The 22,644-nt window shown below is 36.9% G+C and overlaps 1 protein-coding gene across 1 annotated transcript in view; it reads right to left on the bottom strand.

The window, feature by feature from the left end:
- ARHGAP12 (Rho GTPase activating protein 12) overlaps positions 1–22,113 on the bottom strand; it is a gene marked incomplete at its 5' end in the record, with an annotated part of 35,539 nt that extends 13,426 nt beyond the window's left edge. Inside the window, 7 exons of the mRNA XM_010145285.1 lie at positions 3,009–3,131; positions 5,087–5,168; positions 6,773–6,834; positions 9,300–9,374; positions 12,728–12,853; positions 20,318–20,398; positions 21,973–22,113. Coding sequence (XP_010143587.1) covers positions 3,009–3,131; positions 5,087–5,168; positions 6,773–6,834; positions 9,300–9,374; positions 12,728–12,853; positions 20,318–20,398; positions 21,973–22,113 — 690 coding nt within the window. The remainder of the gene's footprint in view (positions 1–3,008; positions 3,132–5,086; positions 5,169–6,772; positions 6,835–9,299; positions 9,375–12,727; positions 12,854–20,317; positions 20,399–21,972) is intronic.
- Between the last annotated feature and the right edge of the window lie 531 nt (positions 22,114–22,644).

Below are 22,644 nucleotides of genomic sequence, written 5' to 3' on the forward strand. Positions count from 1 at the left end.
GAACAACCTCTGCACCACAATGTCCCTTGCAGTTGTGGGCGGCTATGCAGCAGCTGTCTAAGAGAGGTTCACACAACTGCTTCTCACACAACCAAAGTGCCCAGCCACACACTGACTGACAGCCTACGCCAGTCTTTCGGGGAGTGGAGAGGGGTGGGAATTTGTAGAGGGGATTCATTAAAAACACCATCCAGATGACAGAGAAACATAGAAGATTATAGCTACAGGTGAAATCAAGAAACAACAAAAAACTTAACAGTCACTGCTGTTCTGACCGAAAGGAACACCCTCCCCATACACTAGCCTGCTGACTCCCCACCTGACAGATCACAGTGGTACCTCAAACACCTCCGCACTCTGCCCATCCTTTTGGCCTGACTCCCTTCACCATTTCAGAGCAGCACAGAACAAACCAAAAACTAGGAGCTAAACTTCTTGGAGGGGGAAAGAAGTAGTCTTCCCCAGCCCTTCATACAAGCACTGCCCAAACTGCTGTGTGAGATCCAAGGATGGGGAAAGCCATGCAAATAATCCAGCCTCTCTACAAAGCTCCTCTGATACACCAATATACTACATATTCTTACTGAGCAGACACCCTTATTCTTACTGGATTTCTGTTTTGAGCTGCATGGAAGTTTGGAAAGGACAGCAGTGTGAGACAGAAAAAGCGGGGAGAGATCTATACATGGTGCTGCCAGCTGTCCCGGAGTTTCTTCTGAGCTTTTTCTAGGAAAAAAGCATAGTCATGGGATGCACTTATGCTAGTTACATGGCAGAGGTAACTTCTACTTTTTGGAAAGAATAGGGTTCTTTTGGTTTTAGGGGTTTTTTTGTTTTTTGTTAGGGTTTGGTTTTTTTACTTGTTGGTCTGCTGTGTTTTGGAGGAGGGGGGGTGTTGTGGTTTTTTTGTTTTGAGTTGGGTGGGGTTTGGGGTTTTTTTGTTTGGTTTTGGGGTTTGTTTTTTTTTTTTTGCTTTAAACATAGTAGATGTTTTGTAGCTTAAGGACCACCTTGAAGATGTGTGCTGACATCAATAAATAGAAGGCCTTTTCAAGAGTTTTCTCCAAGTCCTGGAATCCTCCACAGGCAAAGCCAAGCAGTCGGTATTGTTGATATATTCCAGACATCTTTGTATAAAGAAATGGATGTTACTTATGGGAAGATGCTGGATGTACAAATGACACCTCTCATTCTCATAACTCTGTTTCTAATTAAGAGTTGGGTAAACGTTTTGATTCCAAGTCCTCCTCATACACAGATGGACTGGAGAAATAAGGTTGAAGAGATAAATGCTCCTTTGTGGCTGGGAGTGGAGCTTCAGAACTTACAGCTTCAACCAAAACAAAAAAAAAAGGAAAAAAGAAAAATAACAACATTCTTCATTGTCATAATAAAATGATGGAAGTTTTTGAAACCAGACCTTGATGGAAGTACTTGCATTCCAAATTGTTTTCATGACCATCATCTGAGCTCTCGTATAATTAGCTGTGCAACACTGATTAACTGTAGTAATGTACGTAATAACATCCTTGGCCTTAATCACAGTTAAACAGTTTGCCCAGCTGAAGCCTAAAGACCATTGATTTCCTTCACGTTTGAGAAGTTTACCCATTTTGGGGTTTCCACTACTGTACCTGACACTGAGAACATGCGCCTGTTACAGAAGGCTGACAGATAAATCCTTCTAAGCAGTTACCATTTGCTGTGTTTTATGAAGCCACACTGCAAAAATTTGGTAATTGCTGTAATTCATTCACACCAAAAAGTTGAGAGACACCATCTTTCAACAGCTGAAAATTTAAATTTCTGTGAAAAAACATATTATTTTAAATTTCCAGATTTCCTTATTGAAACTAGCATTTTAAAGGATACCAAACCATCTACAAATTGTCTGTTCCAGTCTTCCACATACATAGCAAAGAATTTGACAGACAAAGAAAAGGCAGTTGTATCAATTTTAGCACAAGGTTAACTGAATAAACCTACAGTTATTCCCCACTATAGGGGGGAAAAAACACCACCCAACCAAAGCAACCATTAAGATACATCAAAACAGTTCTAGAAGTCTCAGGAATCTTAACTAAGCTCAAAACATATAGTGCACTCTCCATTCCAGGAAGTACAAGCCAAGGTACCAAAATAGTTTTAAATATCACCAACACTTAAATCCTCAAGAAGGCAAATTATTGAAACGTTGCTTTTAATGTCTTTAGTATATGACTTTTTTTTCCGTGAAAGCTTCAGATTGATTCTGATAAGAGTGCTGAGACAATGGTACTAAAAAACAAGTATACAACCCGTCAGGCCTGTTTGTTTCTTCTAACACTAATATCATTACCTAAAGCCCTCCTCACTCACCTTGAGCAACAAGGTACTGTATCAATTACCAACATTTTATCAGTTTCTGATAAGCAACACTTGCTTAGCATCTACACTTCAGAACATGACCAACTACAGGTGACTAAATTATATATAAAGAGTCCTACAAATTTATATCAGCTTTCTGTATGACATATAGCCAGAATATCCTTGAGTGCTTTTCCTTTCAGCTCTTTATGCACAACATACGTACTTTTGAGTATTCCAATTATAGCTAGAATTAACAAACATATACATCATTGTATCAAAGGCATCATAGGCACCTTACAAAAATCCTATGTTAGTTGTGTTAGGAAGAATTATATATAAAATATCTGTTAAAATAAATCAACTGTAACATGCTGTTTATTAGTCAAGGTACTACTGGTTTCACTAGTAGGCAAATACAGGATTGTAATTCTGGCACTGAAACCAGATACTCTACTTTGTTCCACTAGAAAAACTACAGGATTATTGCAATACACTTGTGTTAATTTGCACCTTGGATGACTTTCAGAAAACAGCAAACAAGCTATACAAGGTGTCATATGAAGTGACAAAACTTAAAGCTTGGAAAAATTCAAATTTACTTTCTATATTAGTGCCAAACAGCCTTACAGTGACAAGAGGCATGCAACAAGAACACATACAGTGATAGCTGAAACTCGATCAGAGTTTACATAGGTGACAGCAGGTCGACGACTGAGAGCATTTTTCCAAGAAGAAAGCAGCGAGAGCAAGAGCTCAGGAATTGAGCCCCCTTGGCAAAATGACTTGATGAGAAAAAGGAAGAAAAGTGATGAAATCACAAAACAATGCACACACACACACAAATAATGGTTGTATCAATCATTAGATGAATGCTGAACAAATACTTCTCATAAGATGAAGAAATGTAATTCTTATCATGTCTCAAGCTATTCGATTCAACTCCATCAAATTAAAATACTGACACAGATCAAAATTTGAGAGGCAAGGTAGAATTCATAACATACACAAAACCAGTTCCTACGCAGAGAGCAAAAGGAGCGTGTGCTGAATATTAATTACGTATTTACAAAGCCAGCTGTGAATCTGCAGATATACAAAAGCCTTGAAAGATATTTTCCCTTAATACTTCCAGCTTCACTTTACTCTGTGCATACTGTTGATATTTATTTTGCTGACCCTACTCCACTACTTTACAGCATACATACCTGACAGCGTCACACAGGAACATTGTGACTGTGATATTTTCACTCCACTTAAATTTATCCTTTTTTTTCCCCCAGCAAATGACTGTATTTGGGAGGTATAACTCAATTTACACTAGTATACCTAAGCATGATTATCTTTTATGGAGATTTCATTTGGGCACACATATTCCTAACAGTGTCATACATTCATAAACAGTATCTTAGTTTAGCACTGTGTGTTTTAATTATAACAACATAAAGTTAATGGTTTTTTGATCAACAGCTACATTTGGACTACGTATTAGTAGCTGCAATTTGAGTTTTTGGAACATGATTAGTTAGGTGAAATGTTTTCCTTTCCAAATATGCATATTTATACCTAAGAAACTCTAGTACTTTTTGGATCCTTAGCTATAAAAGTAAATTGCAGAAGTCACTGATTCCACTTCCTACCACACAGTGTAATTAACCTTATCTCATATCTTTATTTTTTCCTTTACTTCTCTTTTCCTTCTGCTTGCCCAACTTTGCTCCTTCCATTCTCTCCTATCCCAAATATTATTGATCCTTGCCCATTTTTTTTCGACTATCTGTTCTCCAGCAACAGAAGGGTAAAAAAATTATGTTTACAGTTCTGAAATGAACTCAATGCTCTAGAAAAGAATTTTCAATACCAATTCCCTACCCAAAAAGAAGCACAGCAGGAGAAAGATCAGCAAAGCACAGCAAGATAGCATGTATCTGTGAGATGCAATTTTGCTGGAATTTGCATGATAATACACTGGAATAACAAACACTGAATCTGACCTCTCTTTAGTTATTACAGGAGATCCACACAGTTTCAAGTCAGACCTCCAAAAGCAGGTAAGCAAAGCCATAAAGAACCCTTTCTATTCTTATTAATGTAGGAATGCAGGATTAATACAGCCAATTTAATTATAGTGCTATTAAACTACAGGTGATATAAAACTGAGTAATCATCAGTGTGATGTTTCTCTTTAGGTCTTCGTCAGTCATCAAAACAGATATAAATACTTACTGTGCACTACGCAGACATAAAAAAAAAATATGGAATTCAACAAGGCAAAGACTAAATGATGAGACAACAATACTTCATTATTCAAATCATCCAACGCAATAAGCCAAGTGTCAGACTATTTTCTTTATTACATTTATGACATTCAAAATTACCTGGAGTTTTTGAAAAAAATACCCAAGAATGGTAACACAAACAAACTGTTTAGACAAACAGATTTGTAAAAAACACAAGAATTTTTGGCCTAGAATAAAAAATTCAAGCCTGTAGGGCACCTGAATGCCTCTTTATCTGTTTCTCACTTAAAAGTTTCTGAAATCTACAAAAGTACAACTGGTTTTCTTCTCATTCTACATTATAAATGTTACATTGAACTATTTTCCTGTTAACTTAAAGATATTTTTTCCAAATTATGCATGCCTACCAGTATTTAAGCCCTACAAATAAGAGGTTTTTAATTTATTGTGCTTTATGTGACTAACTCTTAAATGAGGGTGGGGTTTGTTTCTGAGCTTACCCAGCCAGTTCCACTTCCTTGGGTTTTAGTGAACAGCAGCGATGACCCTTGTAACACTGCCCATGATGACATCCAATTCTTTCTGTAAAGATTTGTAAACAAACATGAGATAAATTGTCTTTGAAAGCAGATACTTAAACAGTCAATCATTGTTGCTCAGCTGACCTGTTTGTTAATATACTTAACCATATATATTGTCATTAGTGCCATCAGTAAATCTTAATTGCTATCCTATTTGTAGAAGGGAATGTACGTTAACAGTCTCAGCCTGACCATCAAAGCCTAAATCAAACAAAGCTAATTAATAGAGGAAGCAGTTCACCAGAAGAAACACCATACAATTATCATTTCAAAGGGGCTAATCTGGAATGCTCAATTTACTGTGTACTTAGTAGATTATGCCAAAGCATAATTTTGAAATCGATTGATCACATCTAACTGGGATGCTCATGTAATAACCTCACTTACAATGGCAATAAAATATTTGCTACACACTTTAAAAAGCAGAAAAAGAATGAATGAGTTGTTTCAGCTGTTTGACTATTTGCTTTTATGCCTGAGTACCTGTCCTCCTGAGGTTAAAAAACACAGAAGTCTTGACAAGCCCTCACAGTCTATTCCCCTTGCCCAAACATGAATTATTATTCAACAGCTCTCAAAGTGACAGGATGGGCATGTTGCATCTTTCTGTACAACAGCACAGTAATGCAGACCAATGATTCCAACAGGTACAACTTAAATGGTTAGAGTATACTGCTGTACCAGTAGCAAATTCTGTAAGCCACTGTCCACCCCTTCCTACCAAGTTCTTAGGAGCAGTTCTGAGGAACCAAACCGTGGGTTAGATATACTGCCTGGCTGCACTGGACTAGGTCAGGGTGGCTCTAGAATATGAGCTGGATGTTGACTGACTATTTAATCCTCAGGAAAAGCATGCTTCACATATCAAAAGTCTGGGAAACACTGAACTAGATATAACACAGTATTAGACCTAAAACATAAAATAAATTAGAAGCAAAACCATAAAAAGTAAATCTAAATTAAATCTGAGTACATGCCACACATACACAGTACGTAACACTTGACTCTTTGCAAAACACCAGAAGTGTAAGGTAGGCAGCACTACAAATCATAATGTATCATCAAGTTATGTGAATGTCTGCAAGAAAGTTAGAAATTAGGTCACGCATTGTCTACAGAGAGACCAACACTGGGCAACACATTCTGCTTCAAGCCCTTCCCAAGCAGAGTGAAGGAAGAATTAGAGAGCACGAGACACGTACACTCCTTGGAAATTTAAGGAGATGAAGTTAAAGCCTGTAAGCCCCTCTCACACCAATTCTAAGGAACAAGACAGGATATAACCTATACAGCTTTTCTGTTAAATAAATAAATCGGTCCCATTTTAAAAAGCTGTCTCTCCTCTGTACACCTTCACAAAATCACTGCCCTGTGTGGAACCCTGGCATATACGAGCCTCTGGCTCTCTGAAGTCCATGATCTTTAGCTCACTGGGAGAAACACATACTTTGGTATTAGGAAATACTGTGTCCTACAGGAAAATCTCTAAGGCAAATTCAGACAAAAAGTATCCAATTGTAAAACCTGGTATGTTGTCCCAATATAAAACTCAGACACCTTACACAAACCTTTATGCATATGTACTTCAAGAAGCCCAAGACTTACCGAACTTTCTTCCCATGTTCTGTAATTTTTGTCACATTCAATAACCCATACTTCTCTTGACCCTGTAAGAGAGAGTATAGAAATAAGACAATAAGAAATAAGAAATATAAGAGAAAATCTGCTTGTATTGCCATAACAGCACTGAATTCAACTCCTCCAAATAATTCAATTTCTGGTAACGAGCCATCTTTGCCCATGTTGTAACTTCAAGCAACTGTCTTAAGTGTATTTAAATATGTAGAGATCAGCAAAATCAAAATTCCTCTGAAGTACTCATCACCGTTCAGAGGGTAAAAAGCTTTCCTTCTTTGAGGCCTAGTTCCTTTGGACAAGCTCAACAACAGCATTCATGGAACTAGACAGTGGAAATTTTAAATGTAACTTCGCAATGACTTGTGTAATAGCACGTTTGTTTGTGTCCTTTCCTGAAAAAGGAGATGGTTGACAAACAAACAGCCTAAACTCTCCGACAAAATTCTTCCGGGTTATTTTAACCTAATTGCATATTTTAAACAAAACATAGCTGAAATGCATAAAAACGTTAACATATTCATTTCAAAAACACATGAGTAAAACATTTCTTTGATGTCCTATTTTTTCCTATCCCAAAGCAAAATATTAGAATTGTAAACTACTTGGTTATGTCTTGTTGATGAAAAATCATTTATATTGGTATGCCTCTGCACTACTTTGAAGACAGTCAGTGAACAGGGGCAAAAGAACACCACCGAACGAGAAGGCTGTTTGCAAGTTTCAAACCTATGGAGTGAATATTTCTAGTTTCTATGCAAAAATAATAAAATATAAGGGAATGTTTTAAAAATACTCTAGGATAAAAGGAAAATTATCGACTTATGTCATTTGTGACTCTCAAGATGAGGTAACAAATTCTATCATTATCTCCTATCAACCCAGCCTTGTCCTGTCAGTGAACAGCACTAAAGGAACATTAAATTATTTTTTTAACCAATTCCTTTTCAGTAATAGCTTGTAACAGTTCCCGATTCAAGAACTAAGCTATTAGTTGAAACAATCAACTAGGGAAGCATTCAAATTAGTTTCACCATTGCAAAAATGTCCTCAGTTCTAGATCCAATGAAAACAGAGTATATATCCTCTTCAGCATTCTCATCTAAATCTCAAATTTAAGTGGACTGTAACTACAAAATGCAGTATCACAAAGAAATTTTTTGTTGAATTACTCTAACCCCCTCAGAAAAAGCCCATTCTTTGTATCACTTTAGTTGTGATCCATGCAGAGCACCACTAACAGTCCTATGAATTGCACCTTCCGACAAACCTTTGGCTTCATTAAGTGAAACTGCCTGTTACCATCTTCCGCACTGACAGAGCAACCCGCGCCCACTTTCTCACATAAATTATGGTTTTAACACATTACTTATGGTAGAACTGGTGTGAATACACCAAAGAAGAATTATTGAGAAAAAGTATCATAATGCCCTACTTAGCAGCAATGCAAGGGGGTACTAATGGAAAAATTAATGTAATTGGGGAAAAAATAAGTGTAAAGCAAGTTAAGGATCAAAATAGACAAAAATTCACCAGCTTTCTTTGTCCTATTTAAATGCTAGGGGACAGCTAAAGTACAGATTATTGTTTTCTATTATCTCAAGCAGCAGTGAGTTTTCTACAAAACACAATTTTGTAATTCAAGGTCTGAGTCATATTTGAAGAAATTAGAATACATGCAGCAATAATTGCTTGTGTGTACAGCTATTAGCCATGCTTGCTCAATAAACAATGTTTATTTTATTGTGGAAACTGTTTGAAGAGTTGTAAGAATGGATTAGCTTGAATAAGCCAGTGAATCATTCCTTTGTGTGAAGAGTAAGAATGAAACAGGAGAAATGCCTTTAAAGTCCTGAGCTAAAGGGCTGCTAAAATTAATCAAGGCTCATTATTTCAATGCTCCTGTAGTAGAATTCCAAAATTAAAAAGAAAGATAAAATCTTCATTTTTAAAAGTTATTTCCCACTGTCTAAAAAGCAATTATCACATTTAAAACATATGCTTAAGAAAAAAATCTGTTAAACATTCATAATGAGTTTAACAAGCTTCAGTTTTGCTCCCTGTAGTTATTCTACTAAATCAAAAAGACATAGTTTATTTATGCCAGGTCCTCTATGTGCGTTCAAGGAAACTGAAAAAGGTTTCATATACTACAAACTATTATTGACTACTGACAGTGAGAGATTCTGTTTTGCAAAGTAAGACAACATGATTCTTGGAGGAAGTAGACTGAGTTCTACATAAGTTGACATAACTTTATTCCACACTGGATTTTAACTTAATCTCCCATCACCAAACTCTATTTAAAGCAAAGACACTTACATTTTGCCTGAAAGCACAGTTGGATGCAATGCATTTCTTTTAAAATATAAAGCCTTCAAATAGTTTTATCCCATGATTTTCTCAATAACAAGCAGGCTTACCCTCAATTCTCTAATCATGAATAGCCCAGTTTCTACCACATCTACATATCTATTTAAACACTTTGCATACTGACTGTGGTTTGATGCTTTGGTGAAGAAGGTGAGGACTCATTTTCAGGAAAACTGGCCTTAGAAGCAGTTGATGATTCCTATAAAAGTCAAATAGGCAACACAAGTTATTATCTCCCATATAACTCTTTTCAATTTTTTAACCCTAAAGGTAATCTCTCTCTTTATACACACTTACCAAAAAGGTACTTTTTTTTTAAGCATTCATGATATTCTCAGGTAGTCATATTCTAAACCAGATTACTAAACAGCATTCTTACAAGATTTACAGACAACACTCAAACTGAGTTAATTAGCAGAGGTCCATATAAAAAATGTTAATACATACTGTATCAGCTTAAAGCAAAGCTTTCATCCTTATTAAGGGTCAGATTTGTCGTATGAATTGCTATTAAATTACGAAGCATGTTTATAACGCTAACTTATTAAAGGGCACCATATAATAAATTCCAAGATTTTAAAGAACAGATTATGCCTCTGTATGCTTAGTAAATACAGAGCTAGTACAATAAATTGTTATACATGTAGAAAAGCATATACCAGCTCTACTAATTTTTCTAAGTCTACTAATTTTTCTAAGTTTTTATCATTAATTTCCTTATGATCGAGCACTGAAACTTTCTGGATATTCAGGCTTTTGTTTAAAGCTAGATGTTAACTACAGACCAAAAGTGTGTTTCCTCTGAAGTAATGATTGCTTTGCACAAATACACTGCTTGAAATTCTGGTGAAGAATTTCAAACAGAAGAAAAACGTCACTTGCTCTCTGTTACTGTTAATTAATTTCTCTACCTTTCTCTTATTTCCCTTTGTAGCTCTCCCAAATTCAGTTTGGTTTTCCAGTATTACATAACCTCGGCATACCAAAGCATTAACATTCACTTGTACATCTACCTACAGAAGTGGTCTGCTAGTTCTTTTAGTAGCATAATAGAGAACATTAGCAACACTTAAGAACAGCCTCCGTTTTCTGTATTTTCAGACATCTGTAGGGACAAGTAATGAAATCAACATTACGCTCCTAGGAAGGTATTTTCCCCCTCTGCTTAACAAATTTTTTAGCTGATGGCGATATACAGGTATATGCCACAGCCAATAAACGGTTAACAAGTACATTTCATATCATCAAAACCTCATCAGCCATGGCATCCCATACTCTAATGCCAACATATTTCAAGCACTCTTTTGACTGGCCTGTTTTCATATAATCAAGTTATGCTGGTTTTCCAGGAAAAACAAATAACAAAAATGAAAATAAAATAGCTTTCCTAGGAGTCAGCTAAAAAGCTAACTTGGGGTTGATGTGCCTATCCAGACAAATATCTGTTGTTTTTCTCTCTATTTCATTCTGAATTTGAGATAGGTTTCATACACAAGGCAACTCTGGAACAAGAAATCCTGTATTTATGGACATGAACTACTCCCTTCCCACAGGCTAATTTAAAGCAGAATGTAACAGTGTGCCTGCCAGTGGTAATAAAATGGGTGCATCATCGCTCTAAATGAATTTCATCCTTCCACAAAACATTGGTTTATTGCTCTACTGCATATTTTTAATTTTCTCAAAGCATTCACATTGTGCTTTATCTGAACTATATCGACATTTGTGCACTTTCACGCTTGCTTCACTAGTCTTGGGTCTTGAAGAAAAGTAAACAGCTCCTCACTGTTTAACAAGAGCTTCTTCATTCAGTGCAGCACTACATAAAGGCCATTTCAAAACGGAACTAAATCTTATGACAAAAAATAAAAAGATAATTCTTCCTTTAAAGGTGAGGCCAAAACTTTAAGCTGTCTCCAAAAGAACTGTTCATACTCATGAAGCGTAAACTGCACATGAGGCTAGAAATGTCCACTCAACTTTGATTTATCAGGACTCCATCTAGGCTGTGTCTCATGCAGTGCCGCAACACACTCGGTACAGAAGGATGTGTAAGCAGGTGTAGGGAGGGGAAAGGAGCAGCAGAGGGACCTCAGAATGGCTTGAGCTAAACTAATGCGTACAGGTGCAAAGTCTCCAGCCAAGCACGGTGCCTCCTCAGCACCACGTATGATATATCCTAAACTGACAGCTCAAAAGCTTAAGATCAAATTCAATAAAATCATATTCTGAGGAACTAAAGCAACTGATGACAACCCGCCCTCTTATACTCCATTTCAACAAGGAATCCATTAAAATGTGCTGGAATCAGGTGAAGCAAGGTAACATTCTGGGCAGTAGTAGATCCATTTTCTTCACAATTACAGTGTTTTGCTGATTTGTCTTTGACATCTGTGATTACACAGACCCACTTACAGGCTTGTCTCCATACTCCCAAATCTACATTCATTTCATTTTTCCCTTATCTTTAGAAAACGGGAGCTTACAACGCCATTTCCTGGTATCTCATTCTGAGTAGTCTGTGCTAAGATTTCAGCGCTACAAAGTATTTCAGTTTCCATGAATCTCAGGAGGGACTGCTGCAAAGTTACAGAAACCAGCAAGTTTCCCTATAAACCCTACAAACACCCTTTTCAGTTCCTCCCCACTGAGCTCATATCAACTCTCCTCACCCATCGGCAGAATGTTCCAGCACAAACAGAAATGACTGGGACAAAAATCAAACTGGAGAAAGACAGGCAGAGGAACAGAGCAAGGGAAAGGTTCTGTATCCTTGATGGCCTAAGCAACATCTGTTACTGTACAACCCAAAACATCGAGTATCAAGAGCACACCCTAAGAATGGGCAGAAAACAGATTTATTGTTACTGACCCACAGCTCTTTTCAGACTACACACCCAGCTCTGCTCTGGGTGGGATCAAAGCCAAGCGTTTCAGCACTCTGAGTACTGTCCCCTGTCCTTCAAGAACAATATTACAACCCTGCTGTAACCTCCTTCCTGAGATATTACAGCGGAGATCAAAGGAACAGTCATTAAGAGGGATAAATCCATTATATAATACTACTATTTACATTTAAGGCATATTTTTTGCTTAAGTGCAACTTTTATTTCAACTCTACTAATATTTCAATTATGCACCTGCAATCTTTCAAGCGTATTCATATTTGGTGTTTCCTACAATTCAACATGCAGGCATGAAATATCACTATACCTCACATGAGAACCTCACTCATATTCTTGAATTCAAAAGCTAATTACTCTCTATAGCCTAAACTGAATTGGGAGATACACAATTATATAAGTAAAATGGCTGTATATGCCAAGCCCTGAACTAACACTAGTTAAAATACTTCACGGATAACAAGGAAAGAGCTACTACTCACAAAGTAACAGTGGTAAAGTTATCAAACAGCTGTTAGGTTCGCTCAACGTTATACACAGTGATACACAGAATATAAAAATAAAGATTTCAGAAATTTATGCATACTCATTTCTGTTAGATTAAATACTTCACACATCAGGAACAGCTGGTATTCCAGCATGCTCCTACCTTATCGTTGGTATCCAACACAATTGTGCTGTGCCTCCATTTTGTTAACACTATTGGTTCTTGTAGCCTCCTGTCCAGACTCCTGCTCTTTATTATATCTCTCTGCTGCTGTGGTGAAGCATTATACTGGAGAAGAAAAATTAAAAAAAAAATAATCAAACTGTAAGTAGAATCTAATTCACGCAAACAAGACTTGGACATACCACTTATACACATTAGCAGCTCAAACTTTCAGATTCCTGATGTCACCCAAGGGTGTGAAAATAGTCTTTATTTTGCATTTAGTCTTCAGAACTGTCCTTTCTGCTGTAGTCCTCTCTGTTGGGTTAATACTCTCCATTGGCAGACAGACGTTTGATTTCTTGTGCAAAAGCTTACTGCTTGTTTTGTAAAGAATCAGCATATTGAGAATCACCAAGGAACTAGAATACATAGGAGATCTAAACACTCACTCTTCATATTGCACTGACAGTACTATACCACCTGCCCAGCTCTTGTGTAAGAGCAGAAAAACTCTACCATTCTGCACCGAGGTATTTACACCGAGAGCTGTGATTGCCTGGGTAAGGTTCTCTTTGACCCAAACATTAGGGATGCCTAGGAGAGGAGACATGAGAGTGAGGACTTGATTTTTCAGAATCATCACATCAAATTACTTATAAAAGTATTTGCTGATATGGAATGTACACAAGCACAGAAAAGAAATATTTAGCAAGAAATAAAGACTCGGTAAATCTGTAATAGCCAAGGAGAAAATGGATTTATCGTAACAGAGGTTTTCTACCAACTCAAGAGCATCCAAAGAAGTACAGGCTGAGTACGAAGGTCATGAGAAGGACCCAGCATTTAATTAGATCTGAGCACTGCAACATAGTTATAATTAGTAGCAGTGCCATTTTAAATCATCACCACCAACACTGATGTAGCACTATAAAGAGTTCTAAAAACATTTCAAAGTTTAATACTGAAAATAAAAAGACAACATCAATGCGTGGGGTTTTTAAATCACTAGAATTCTCATTTTTTCTATTCAGGGTCAGAAGACTAAAACCTACACATAGAAAGAAACATAAAGCAGCATTTGCCAAGTCACGTAAAGGACTAGAATCCACTGGGTCAGAAGTAACAAAGGAAAGTAAAGTGCCCATGTTATTTAAAAAGGCTAAAGCAATAACCTTTGCAAGCACACTGAATTCTACTGATTTGCTATTAATTTCTGCTGCAAGCCCAGAGCCTCAGTTCTTCAAAGGCAGAATAACCTATACTTACACATCACAATGAAGCATTGCAAAGTTCAACTTAAATAACATAAATTATAAATTTAAGCAAAACTGCATAATACAGTTACATTTATTGCCCAAATAAAGAACCAGCAGTAATACTGCCATGGCAGGCACTATGCTTTTGTTAGCTTTGTATTTCACCATGAACAGAATTAATGCTCCAATGAGTCAATAGATGCTTAGAAGGCAAACAACTTCAGTGCTTCATTAAATTATTTCAAGATGCACAAGAGCAGTAAAATACTCCCAAGTTAATGGATCTTGCAGTACTGAAAATAAAATTTGATAGTTCACATACAGACACAAATGTATTCATTGTCACTGCAGAAATCCACTTCTGAGATTGCACTGGGCTGTGTATTTGGTTCAGCACATTTACATCACATGACAACTGCCTCCTTAAAACGGTGAGGTTTTAGCAACTCTCAGTTTGTCCCCTTGGTAAATCAAAAGCTATACCATCATTCATGCTGCAAGGAATCTAACACCAGCTTACTTTCTTGTTATGGAAATATCCACTCTGCAGGTGCACCTACAACTCAAACCATGGCAGCAAGCTAAGCAATACGCAGCAAAATTGCCTGTCTGTATTACAGCTAAAATCTAAACAATTTTCAGTAGAACTATGCCTGAATCACAGAGGGTTGTCACAGTGTTCCCTGCAGCAGTTCTAATGCATTTAAGTGAGCAACTGAAACATATTTCTTGCTATGATACAGAACCATTTATTTCAGAAATAGATTTACACTTCAGTGATGCTGGTGAATTCTACTTACAGAAGTCCTCCATGAACCTTCCATTTGGGTAACTTGATGAATTAAAGTTTAAAAAGCCAAAGACTTAAATTAATTTATCTTGAATTTAAGTCCAGGCTAAGCATTAGGATATGGGCACAAGCCCAATTTCAGGTGATCTACATTTGAAAGATGCCTTTGATTGCATAACGAGCCATCAGGGATTAATTTACTTAACAGATAACCCAGTCTCAAAGGAGAAAGGACCTGTAAAGTAATATGAAATTCTGGTTTTACAAAACATATTTGAGGAGAAAGCAAAGCAACGGCATACATAGCTCATTAACAAAGCATTGCTAACAACTCAAACACCAAGCTATATGCATCTGAGCAGCTTAGATAATTTGCATTGCTGATACAAACAACATTAGTAAACTGACAAGTCTTCAAAGGCAATATTTGACATCTTTGCCCTATTTTCTCACAATAGAGGCACAAAGTAAACATTTTCGCTCAGATATTTATGTGGGAGGTTTTGTTGTTTTTTGTTTTATTCATTAGAATAGTAAAGCAAACTAAGTGGGGGAAAAGGAAAAGCTCATGTATTTCTGGGCTCATGAGAAGCCTCCACCTTAAAAATAAATGGATTGATCTGTGATCTACAAAGACAATCACAGTGAGACACAGATACTGTTTCAGAATGCATTTTCCAGCTGAACTAGTCATCCTCTAGATCCGGTAGAGTCCACTGGCCAGAGAGAACTAGAAGCCTAGTCAGGTCAGATAACACCACCCCCACTACTCTTTGGAGTGCCTCCACCCAACCTCCTTAGTTGAAAAAGCCTTGCAGAACAGTATCAGGTCAGATTCACTTACTGACACCACTGGACTCCTACCTGCAGAGCTGTAAATGCCTGTTGTGGAGGCAACAATGACACGTTGGGTTCTCCTTCCCTCACACAAAACCTTAGTTTCACATAACTCCAGGCAGACTTTCTGTGACTAAGCCTTAGTGTAATCTTCAGACAAGGGCCATACACTGCAATTAAACTGACCCATTCCAAACTACGCATTTCCTGGTAAGATGATCTCTGCTACACTATGTGACTTAATAGCATCTTCTTTAGATGTGATGTTATTTTCTTAATTCTAAAGCTTTCGATAATGTAGCACACAATTCCAAATATACACACTACTAGCTCATATGCTGGCTGTATGCACCAAGCAGCACTGACTTCTTGTTGTAACAGCTCTTAGTGTGGGGTAAGGACACCAGTGGTGTAAATTTAGGTCACACACTGCTGTGTTCATTCAGTGCTGAATTTGTTCAATTCCTTCACAAGCTACTTAAAAGCTTTCTTTGCCTCGGTATAAAATTTTCTAACCCTCTCAACGGGCCGAGTGATTTATATTTAATTTTAACCTGATACTTGGCATGGCTGAAGGCTCTGTCCTAGTCTAATTGTGGCTGAAATATATGTAATATCTGAGTTATTTGTAGAAGTTGTCCCTATTCTTATGGAGATGATGCAGATCTGTTAGCTTTAAGAAACAGACAAAAGATTCTTCTTGGGTTGTGTTAACAACATCCTCAGCCAGATGAAAGGAACTGGGTAGGTGAAGGGAGAAAAGAGTGGGAAGCAACAGAAAGTAAAAGTTAGCAAAGACCCAAAATAAGCATTTTACTCTCTTCTTGAAATCAAAATAGCAGCGTTTAAAAATACTCTGATATCCTACTACTCTTTAGCACCTTATATACCCTACCATGTTATTTCTAATTGTCCCAAAATTATCCCTGTCTGAAATTAAAGGTTAAAAAAATTTCAGTATTGCCTCAGAGCAAAACCACTCTTTATTGTTACTGCTGTCATTGGCCTTAAATGAACTTTTTTGGTGCTGCAATAGACATAACACCTATGTTACAGTTTGTGCTTTTCTTAACAACTAAATCAGTAACGTTTTTCTTAAACGTACATATTTTTTTTCCCCCATTTTAGGGACTTAATTCCATTCCTTTCCCTAGGGAAAAAAGACTCCTCATTCTCTGCCACAGGATGCCTGGGTGGCAGCAGTTGAAGGCATCAGCTGCACTGAAGGAACAGAACCTACGTAGAACGATGAAAGCACTGTGTATCTATCTCAAATGTACAAGAGACTGAAAGACACTTGCGGGTGACCACCCACTTTGTTCACTTTGCTGCCCTGGATATCCACTGCTTCACGTTCTAACCTGCAGGATCACTAAAACTGCTGATCTTTGAAGGAGAGCTCCAAGACAGCACTGATTACCATCCATCCTACTGCCTGCCCAAGCAAAACCTGCAGGCACTCTTCCGTGTCCTGTCTCATCTTTATTTTGGAGGAGGGGAGTGAAGTGGGAACACAAAACACCAGGACAAATGAGGAAGACCAGACTAGACCTCTTCAGTACAAATATGCACATTAAAGAGAAAGGGGGGGGGAACAACATTGCCTTCCCTTACTGCTCAGGTTTGTCGTATCACTTGCACTTTTGTCCTTAAAAATCATCTAGGTCCTCACATCAGCTGAGTCTGAACTTTTGCCAAGCAATCCCAAAATTTTATGACAAGAATGTGAAGATCATTCAATTGCTAATGATACTGCTTCGTGCATTGACTCAGAGTAGATATGAATGCCAACACACAAGGTATGTTATGTCAAATCAAGTAGCTCGCTCAGAACAAGGCAAATTTACCGTCAGACAATCTATTTACGTGTTCTCATCTTTATTTTCTTTCACCATTTGATTGCACGGTATCTTCCTGACCTTACCTGTATCGTGTTTTATTATAATCTTTTCTGACGGTGTGCTCTGTTTAACAGCATTCAGGTCTCCAGCAGGAAAATCAGTATTTGTATCAGGATTGCGGCCCCCGAGCTCACACTCAACATTGGCAAGACACAGAGTGTGAATTAACAGACTGATGGTCTACTAAGACTGCAAAAATGAAGCCCCTCCACTTCATGCTTCCTCTGTGGATACAGTGAGGGGAGCTAATGCTGCAGGGAGTTCTGAGAAGAGAAAGTGTAACTGCAATATCACGATCTGTAAATATTAACACCAAAACTATGAGTTCGCTCCAGAGGCTTGTAGTACACACCTTTTCTTTCAAAGCCTACTCTTGGATCAGAGAGCTCAGGCAGAGGATCACCAGTTCCTGCTAGGTATTCCTAGATGTTATTTCAATAGACATGACTGGAGGACTTTCTACGAGACTGTAATTTGGTTTGTAACTGCCCCCCTCCCCAGCACATACCCTCACAATTTTCAATACACATACGAGAATACAAGAGCTGTTATTCCCGAGCATGTTCACATTTACAGTTAATGCTGTAACAGTGAAGATTTTTAATGTTACAGGATTAACTCAGCTAACGTGCAATTTTCAGAAACCTCCAGATGTTTTTTTAGTTATAAAGAAGTTCAGATTATTAAGAAACATCTAAAAAAAAAGGATTATCTTCTTTTTCTGGTTTAACAGCACTACGTGACCCTGATGTTCCATCACTTTACTTCACAACCAATTTTGGAAGGCAATATTTGAGCTAAATACACTAGGAAAAAACTGACCAAGAGTAGGTGGTTTTTTCCCAGTAACTTAATTTTCATTTTAGCAAGAGTTACACTGCTGAAGCCTTTCTACAGTTTTCCCTCATCACTCATGAGAGTTTTCAATACAGATTATTTTTCTTCAAAGACGTTCTGAGGTCTACATTGTCTTTCAAAATCTTTTGTTCCTAGGCACTTTTGGAACCAGCTTCAGTAAGATTTTCAAGAGACTACGCTTCAATTACAAGTGTAAGATCTCTGCTGTATGTTCTTCAGATAAACAGTTACAAAAACAGCTAAATCTTTTGCTGAAATATTTAATCTATTCCACAACATTTAAAGTTAAAAGCTAAGGATTTCTGGAAATAGAGAAGCTCTTGGGCCGTGAATCCAAAAGTCAATTGCGCATTTACATCTGTTAACCTTATATTTGATGCCACCCAAGATTTAGTGTTTCAAGAAGGAATTGAAGAGTACATTCTGCCCAAATGGCTCATGAAAAATAATTTCAAGGACGGTTTGTAACAGCAATGTGATGATTTTCATATAAACAAGAACTACAGCATACCAGATCACAAACTCTGAAACAAAAGCTCTCTTTCACCCTGTAGGTGGCTATTAATACAACAGAGCTCAGATGTTTGTTTAGAACCACTAGAATATCCTACACTAAACACACAAATACCAGATCCCATCCCTTCATGCCAACACGACTCAGGTAACAGTTCTGGATTATCTTCGTGGCTTGTTGTTGTTGGATTAAAGCCATCTTAATTTGCTATTCAGTTCAAATCTAAATCCAATCTATTTCAGTGAAAAGCAACTTCTTCACAGCCAAAGCCTTCTGCATTGCAGAATTCACAGAATGAAGTATCCAAGACCTTATTCCCCAAAATTAACTTCAATTATACATACTGAACTAACAGCTGCTTCTGGTAACACCTGGTCTAGCAGATTTTCAGACTTCTAATTAATCTAATAGCTAATATATATCTAAGAATCTTTTTTAAAAAAATAAGTTTCAGATTATATTGCTAGGTTTATTTATGTTAGAAAATTTAAGTTATCTAACATATCAGACCAAGAGGAGAAATCACAAAGCTTACTCAACTCTTCAGTGACTGAGACACAAACTTCTTTACTGATCAAACAAAACAGTCTAGTATTTAGCCTCTTTCACAAATTTCAACGTTAAGTATTTTCTCACAAATATTAACAAAGCACTCTGTATTAAGCTTGCTCCTTTCTAAGCAGAGGTGACTTGGGACACTGATTTTTTGACGGATAAAACCATTATTGAAAAACATCCTCTTTCGTATATTTACACACCCAATTCTGTGTGAAACTTTATTTTTATGGTCACCTTACTATGTAAAGAAACATCCTAATGGCAGGAAAGACAATACAACTACATTATTATGACAAATGTCCCACGGTTTTTCAAAGTGAAAATGAGAATTAAATAGTACTGGGTTCATCCTCAGACTACCAACTGCCCCCAGTGCTGTCATTTCCCCAGCAACTCCTGTTTTCATTACAGAACTACTAACACATTTCTGTAGAAACTGTCATCCTCAAAGATACCACAAAACGCTGCTGCAACTTTTGCTTTTCAACACTTGTCTGTATAAGCATTTTGGAGGTTACTAAAATAGACTACTTTTTTCTCAGGAACATTTGGTAGTAACAAAAAAATTTCTTTTTTCCTAGAGAGGTTTCTTTATCACAACAAAATCGCACATACTATCCTGCAGCCTTGAAAAACTCAGTTCAGCAGATGCAAGATCTTCTTTGACACCTGAACAGGCACATACACCCATTTTTCATGTCCTTGGAATATATTTTTTTCTCTTCATCATCAGAAGTTCCACAAAAACTCAAGAAATAACCAAGCGCAATATGTAAGTCCTCTTATTGTGAGCAACTCCCATTAAAGGCCCCACAGAACTGAGGAGCAGAAGAGAGCCCCAAGTTGCCAAAGTTTCTTTTTTAGGTCACTCACCTTAGGTAACTCCCATTCTGATCGCGAACCATCAGCACTGTAGTAGTATGGTCTACCTTGTTCATCTGCATGTTTTATCCACTGTAGAAAGAAATGCAATGATAGGAAATGTAATCAGAGTGACAGTTGTTACATAGTAAATCTCTGATACTTGGGATTTACAGTTAATTTTTAATGAAATGCCATCCACTTCAGCAGTGTCTAGTGCACAACCCCCATCAGCTAACAAGGTTGGTTAGCAATGAGAGCAAGTTTCCAGCGAGTTGAACTGTGTGTTCACAATATTTTTAACTCCTGTAACTCCTCAGAAAACAGCCCTGCAATATCACACAAGAGATTGTAATAAACAGGTATTTTTGAACATATCTCACTCATCAACATACGATATCAGTTTTTTGAGGCACAATCTTTGCATCAGATCTGTGTAAGAATTTTATACAAAGTACAGAATTACCAGAAGCTCAACCAGCAATTGCTAACTTGTTGAACGACTCAATTTTTAAACATCACCAGGAACATGAGAGGCAGTTCCTAAATAAATCATGAAGAAGATAATGTAATTTCTCTAACTTCTATAAGTAACTCCCACAATCAAAGAGGTAAAACAATGACAACTGTGACTACTTATGTAGAAAGAATTGTCATGAGCAAAGGTCTACAAGCAGATTGTGCAAAAATACGCAAAGAAACACAGTGAGGCTCTTGGGTAAAACAGGTTTAATAAAATTGCCTTCCAGTAAACCATTTGTGATAAGAAACACTGTTTCCTATCAATCCCAAGGCAAATTTAAAAAAAAAAAAAAGAAAAAGGTTGCATATTTGCCAAAACACAGGTATGTGCTCTACAGGTCTTTAGCAGAAATAGATTAAACAGGATAAAATTCCAAACCTGACATAAAGCTCAATTATTTAAAAATAAAAACCTGTATACATCAAGTGGAGAGGAGGTGGTGCTCCAAAACTATAAACAAACTACTGTTTCAATGAACACTTTTTCAAGTTAAAAAAAACCCCAAAACGCAACTTTAGTGAACAATTAGAAAAATTGAGTGCTTTACAAATATAAAGAAATAAAAAGTAATTTATCCTATGTGGGAGAAATTTATCATGTGCCCAGATCCACATACATTGTCATTAGCAATTATTTAATTAAAATAGAACATAAATCTGCTGATATGGCTATAGTTTAATTAAGAATTTTGTCTACATGTGAAAGCAGTACTGAAAATCCCTAGTAAGTAGAGGATGAAACTGATGAATAAGTAATATTTTCAGTTTGAAACCTTCCTAACTGGAAGGCCTGTTTAGACAAGAACAGCACTTAAGAGACAGTAAGAAAACCATGATATTGGTATGCAGTTCATTCCTGAAGTGTAACCAAGATGATGAGGAGGGCTGGAATTAAAAAAAATCATACATAATATGTTCATTTATATAATCTGATACCCAACAGGAAATAAGAAAACTTTTTCTAAATAGTAGACAACATACACATGAAAAAACTCAGTTCAGGTGCTAAAGTTTTGTGCATATTTAAACAACAAAAGGAGCTACAGCTGAGGTATGCTTCCCACTTCTAGAAATTAAACCTGCACTTCTAACAATGACTTAGTGGAAAAGATTTAGAACATGTGATGAGAAGAAGGAAAAAGTACCTTTTCATTAGTATAGTCATTGGTATATAAGGTTTGACCATGTTCATCCAACTCTTCTGACCAACCCTTTGGAGGAGAACCATACTGACTATCTGACTGGCTGTAACAAGAACTGTGGTCGTTTTCTTCTGACGAAAGATGCTACAAGTAGTCAGAAACATACAAGGCAGTTTTAAGAATGAAAGCGTTTTAAAATCTGAAAGATGAAAGATTAATTGACTAGAAAGAGAATAATAATAAATTCAGGGAGGTTTTTTTATATCTTACATCAGGGAATAAGAGATGCATTTTTACAGTACAGAAATATTTGCTAATTGCTAGGCAATTCAGTCTTTTCAGAACAACTGTTTTATATGGATTAAATTTTTTTTTTTTTAGTTCTACTATACCAGATTTCAGCTACTCAAATTTAATCTCCAATTTTTTCCTGATCTGAATTTTATTCCAACGCATTTACATTACTGAATGATGGAGAGAGTTAGCCTGAATAATCTGCATTTCCTCTAAACACTTGGGAATCCTGCTACCTTAGTTTTCTGGGTACATCCCAACTTTTCATACCTAAACCCTTTTCTTCCCTTCCCAAACAGTATCTGGAAACACAATAATCATTAAGGACAATTTGACAGTGCAGTTGCACTTTTGTAGGCCCCAGCACTTTACAGTACTTAC

The sequence above is a fragment of the Buceros rhinoceros genome, unplaced genomic scaffold (assembly GCF_000710305.1).
Source record: "Buceros rhinoceros silvestris isolate BGI_N320 unplaced genomic scaffold, ASM71030v1 scaffold4311, whole genome shotgun sequence".
Taxonomy (NCBI): Eukaryota; Metazoa; Chordata; class Aves; order Bucerotiformes; family Bucerotidae; genus Buceros; species Buceros rhinoceros.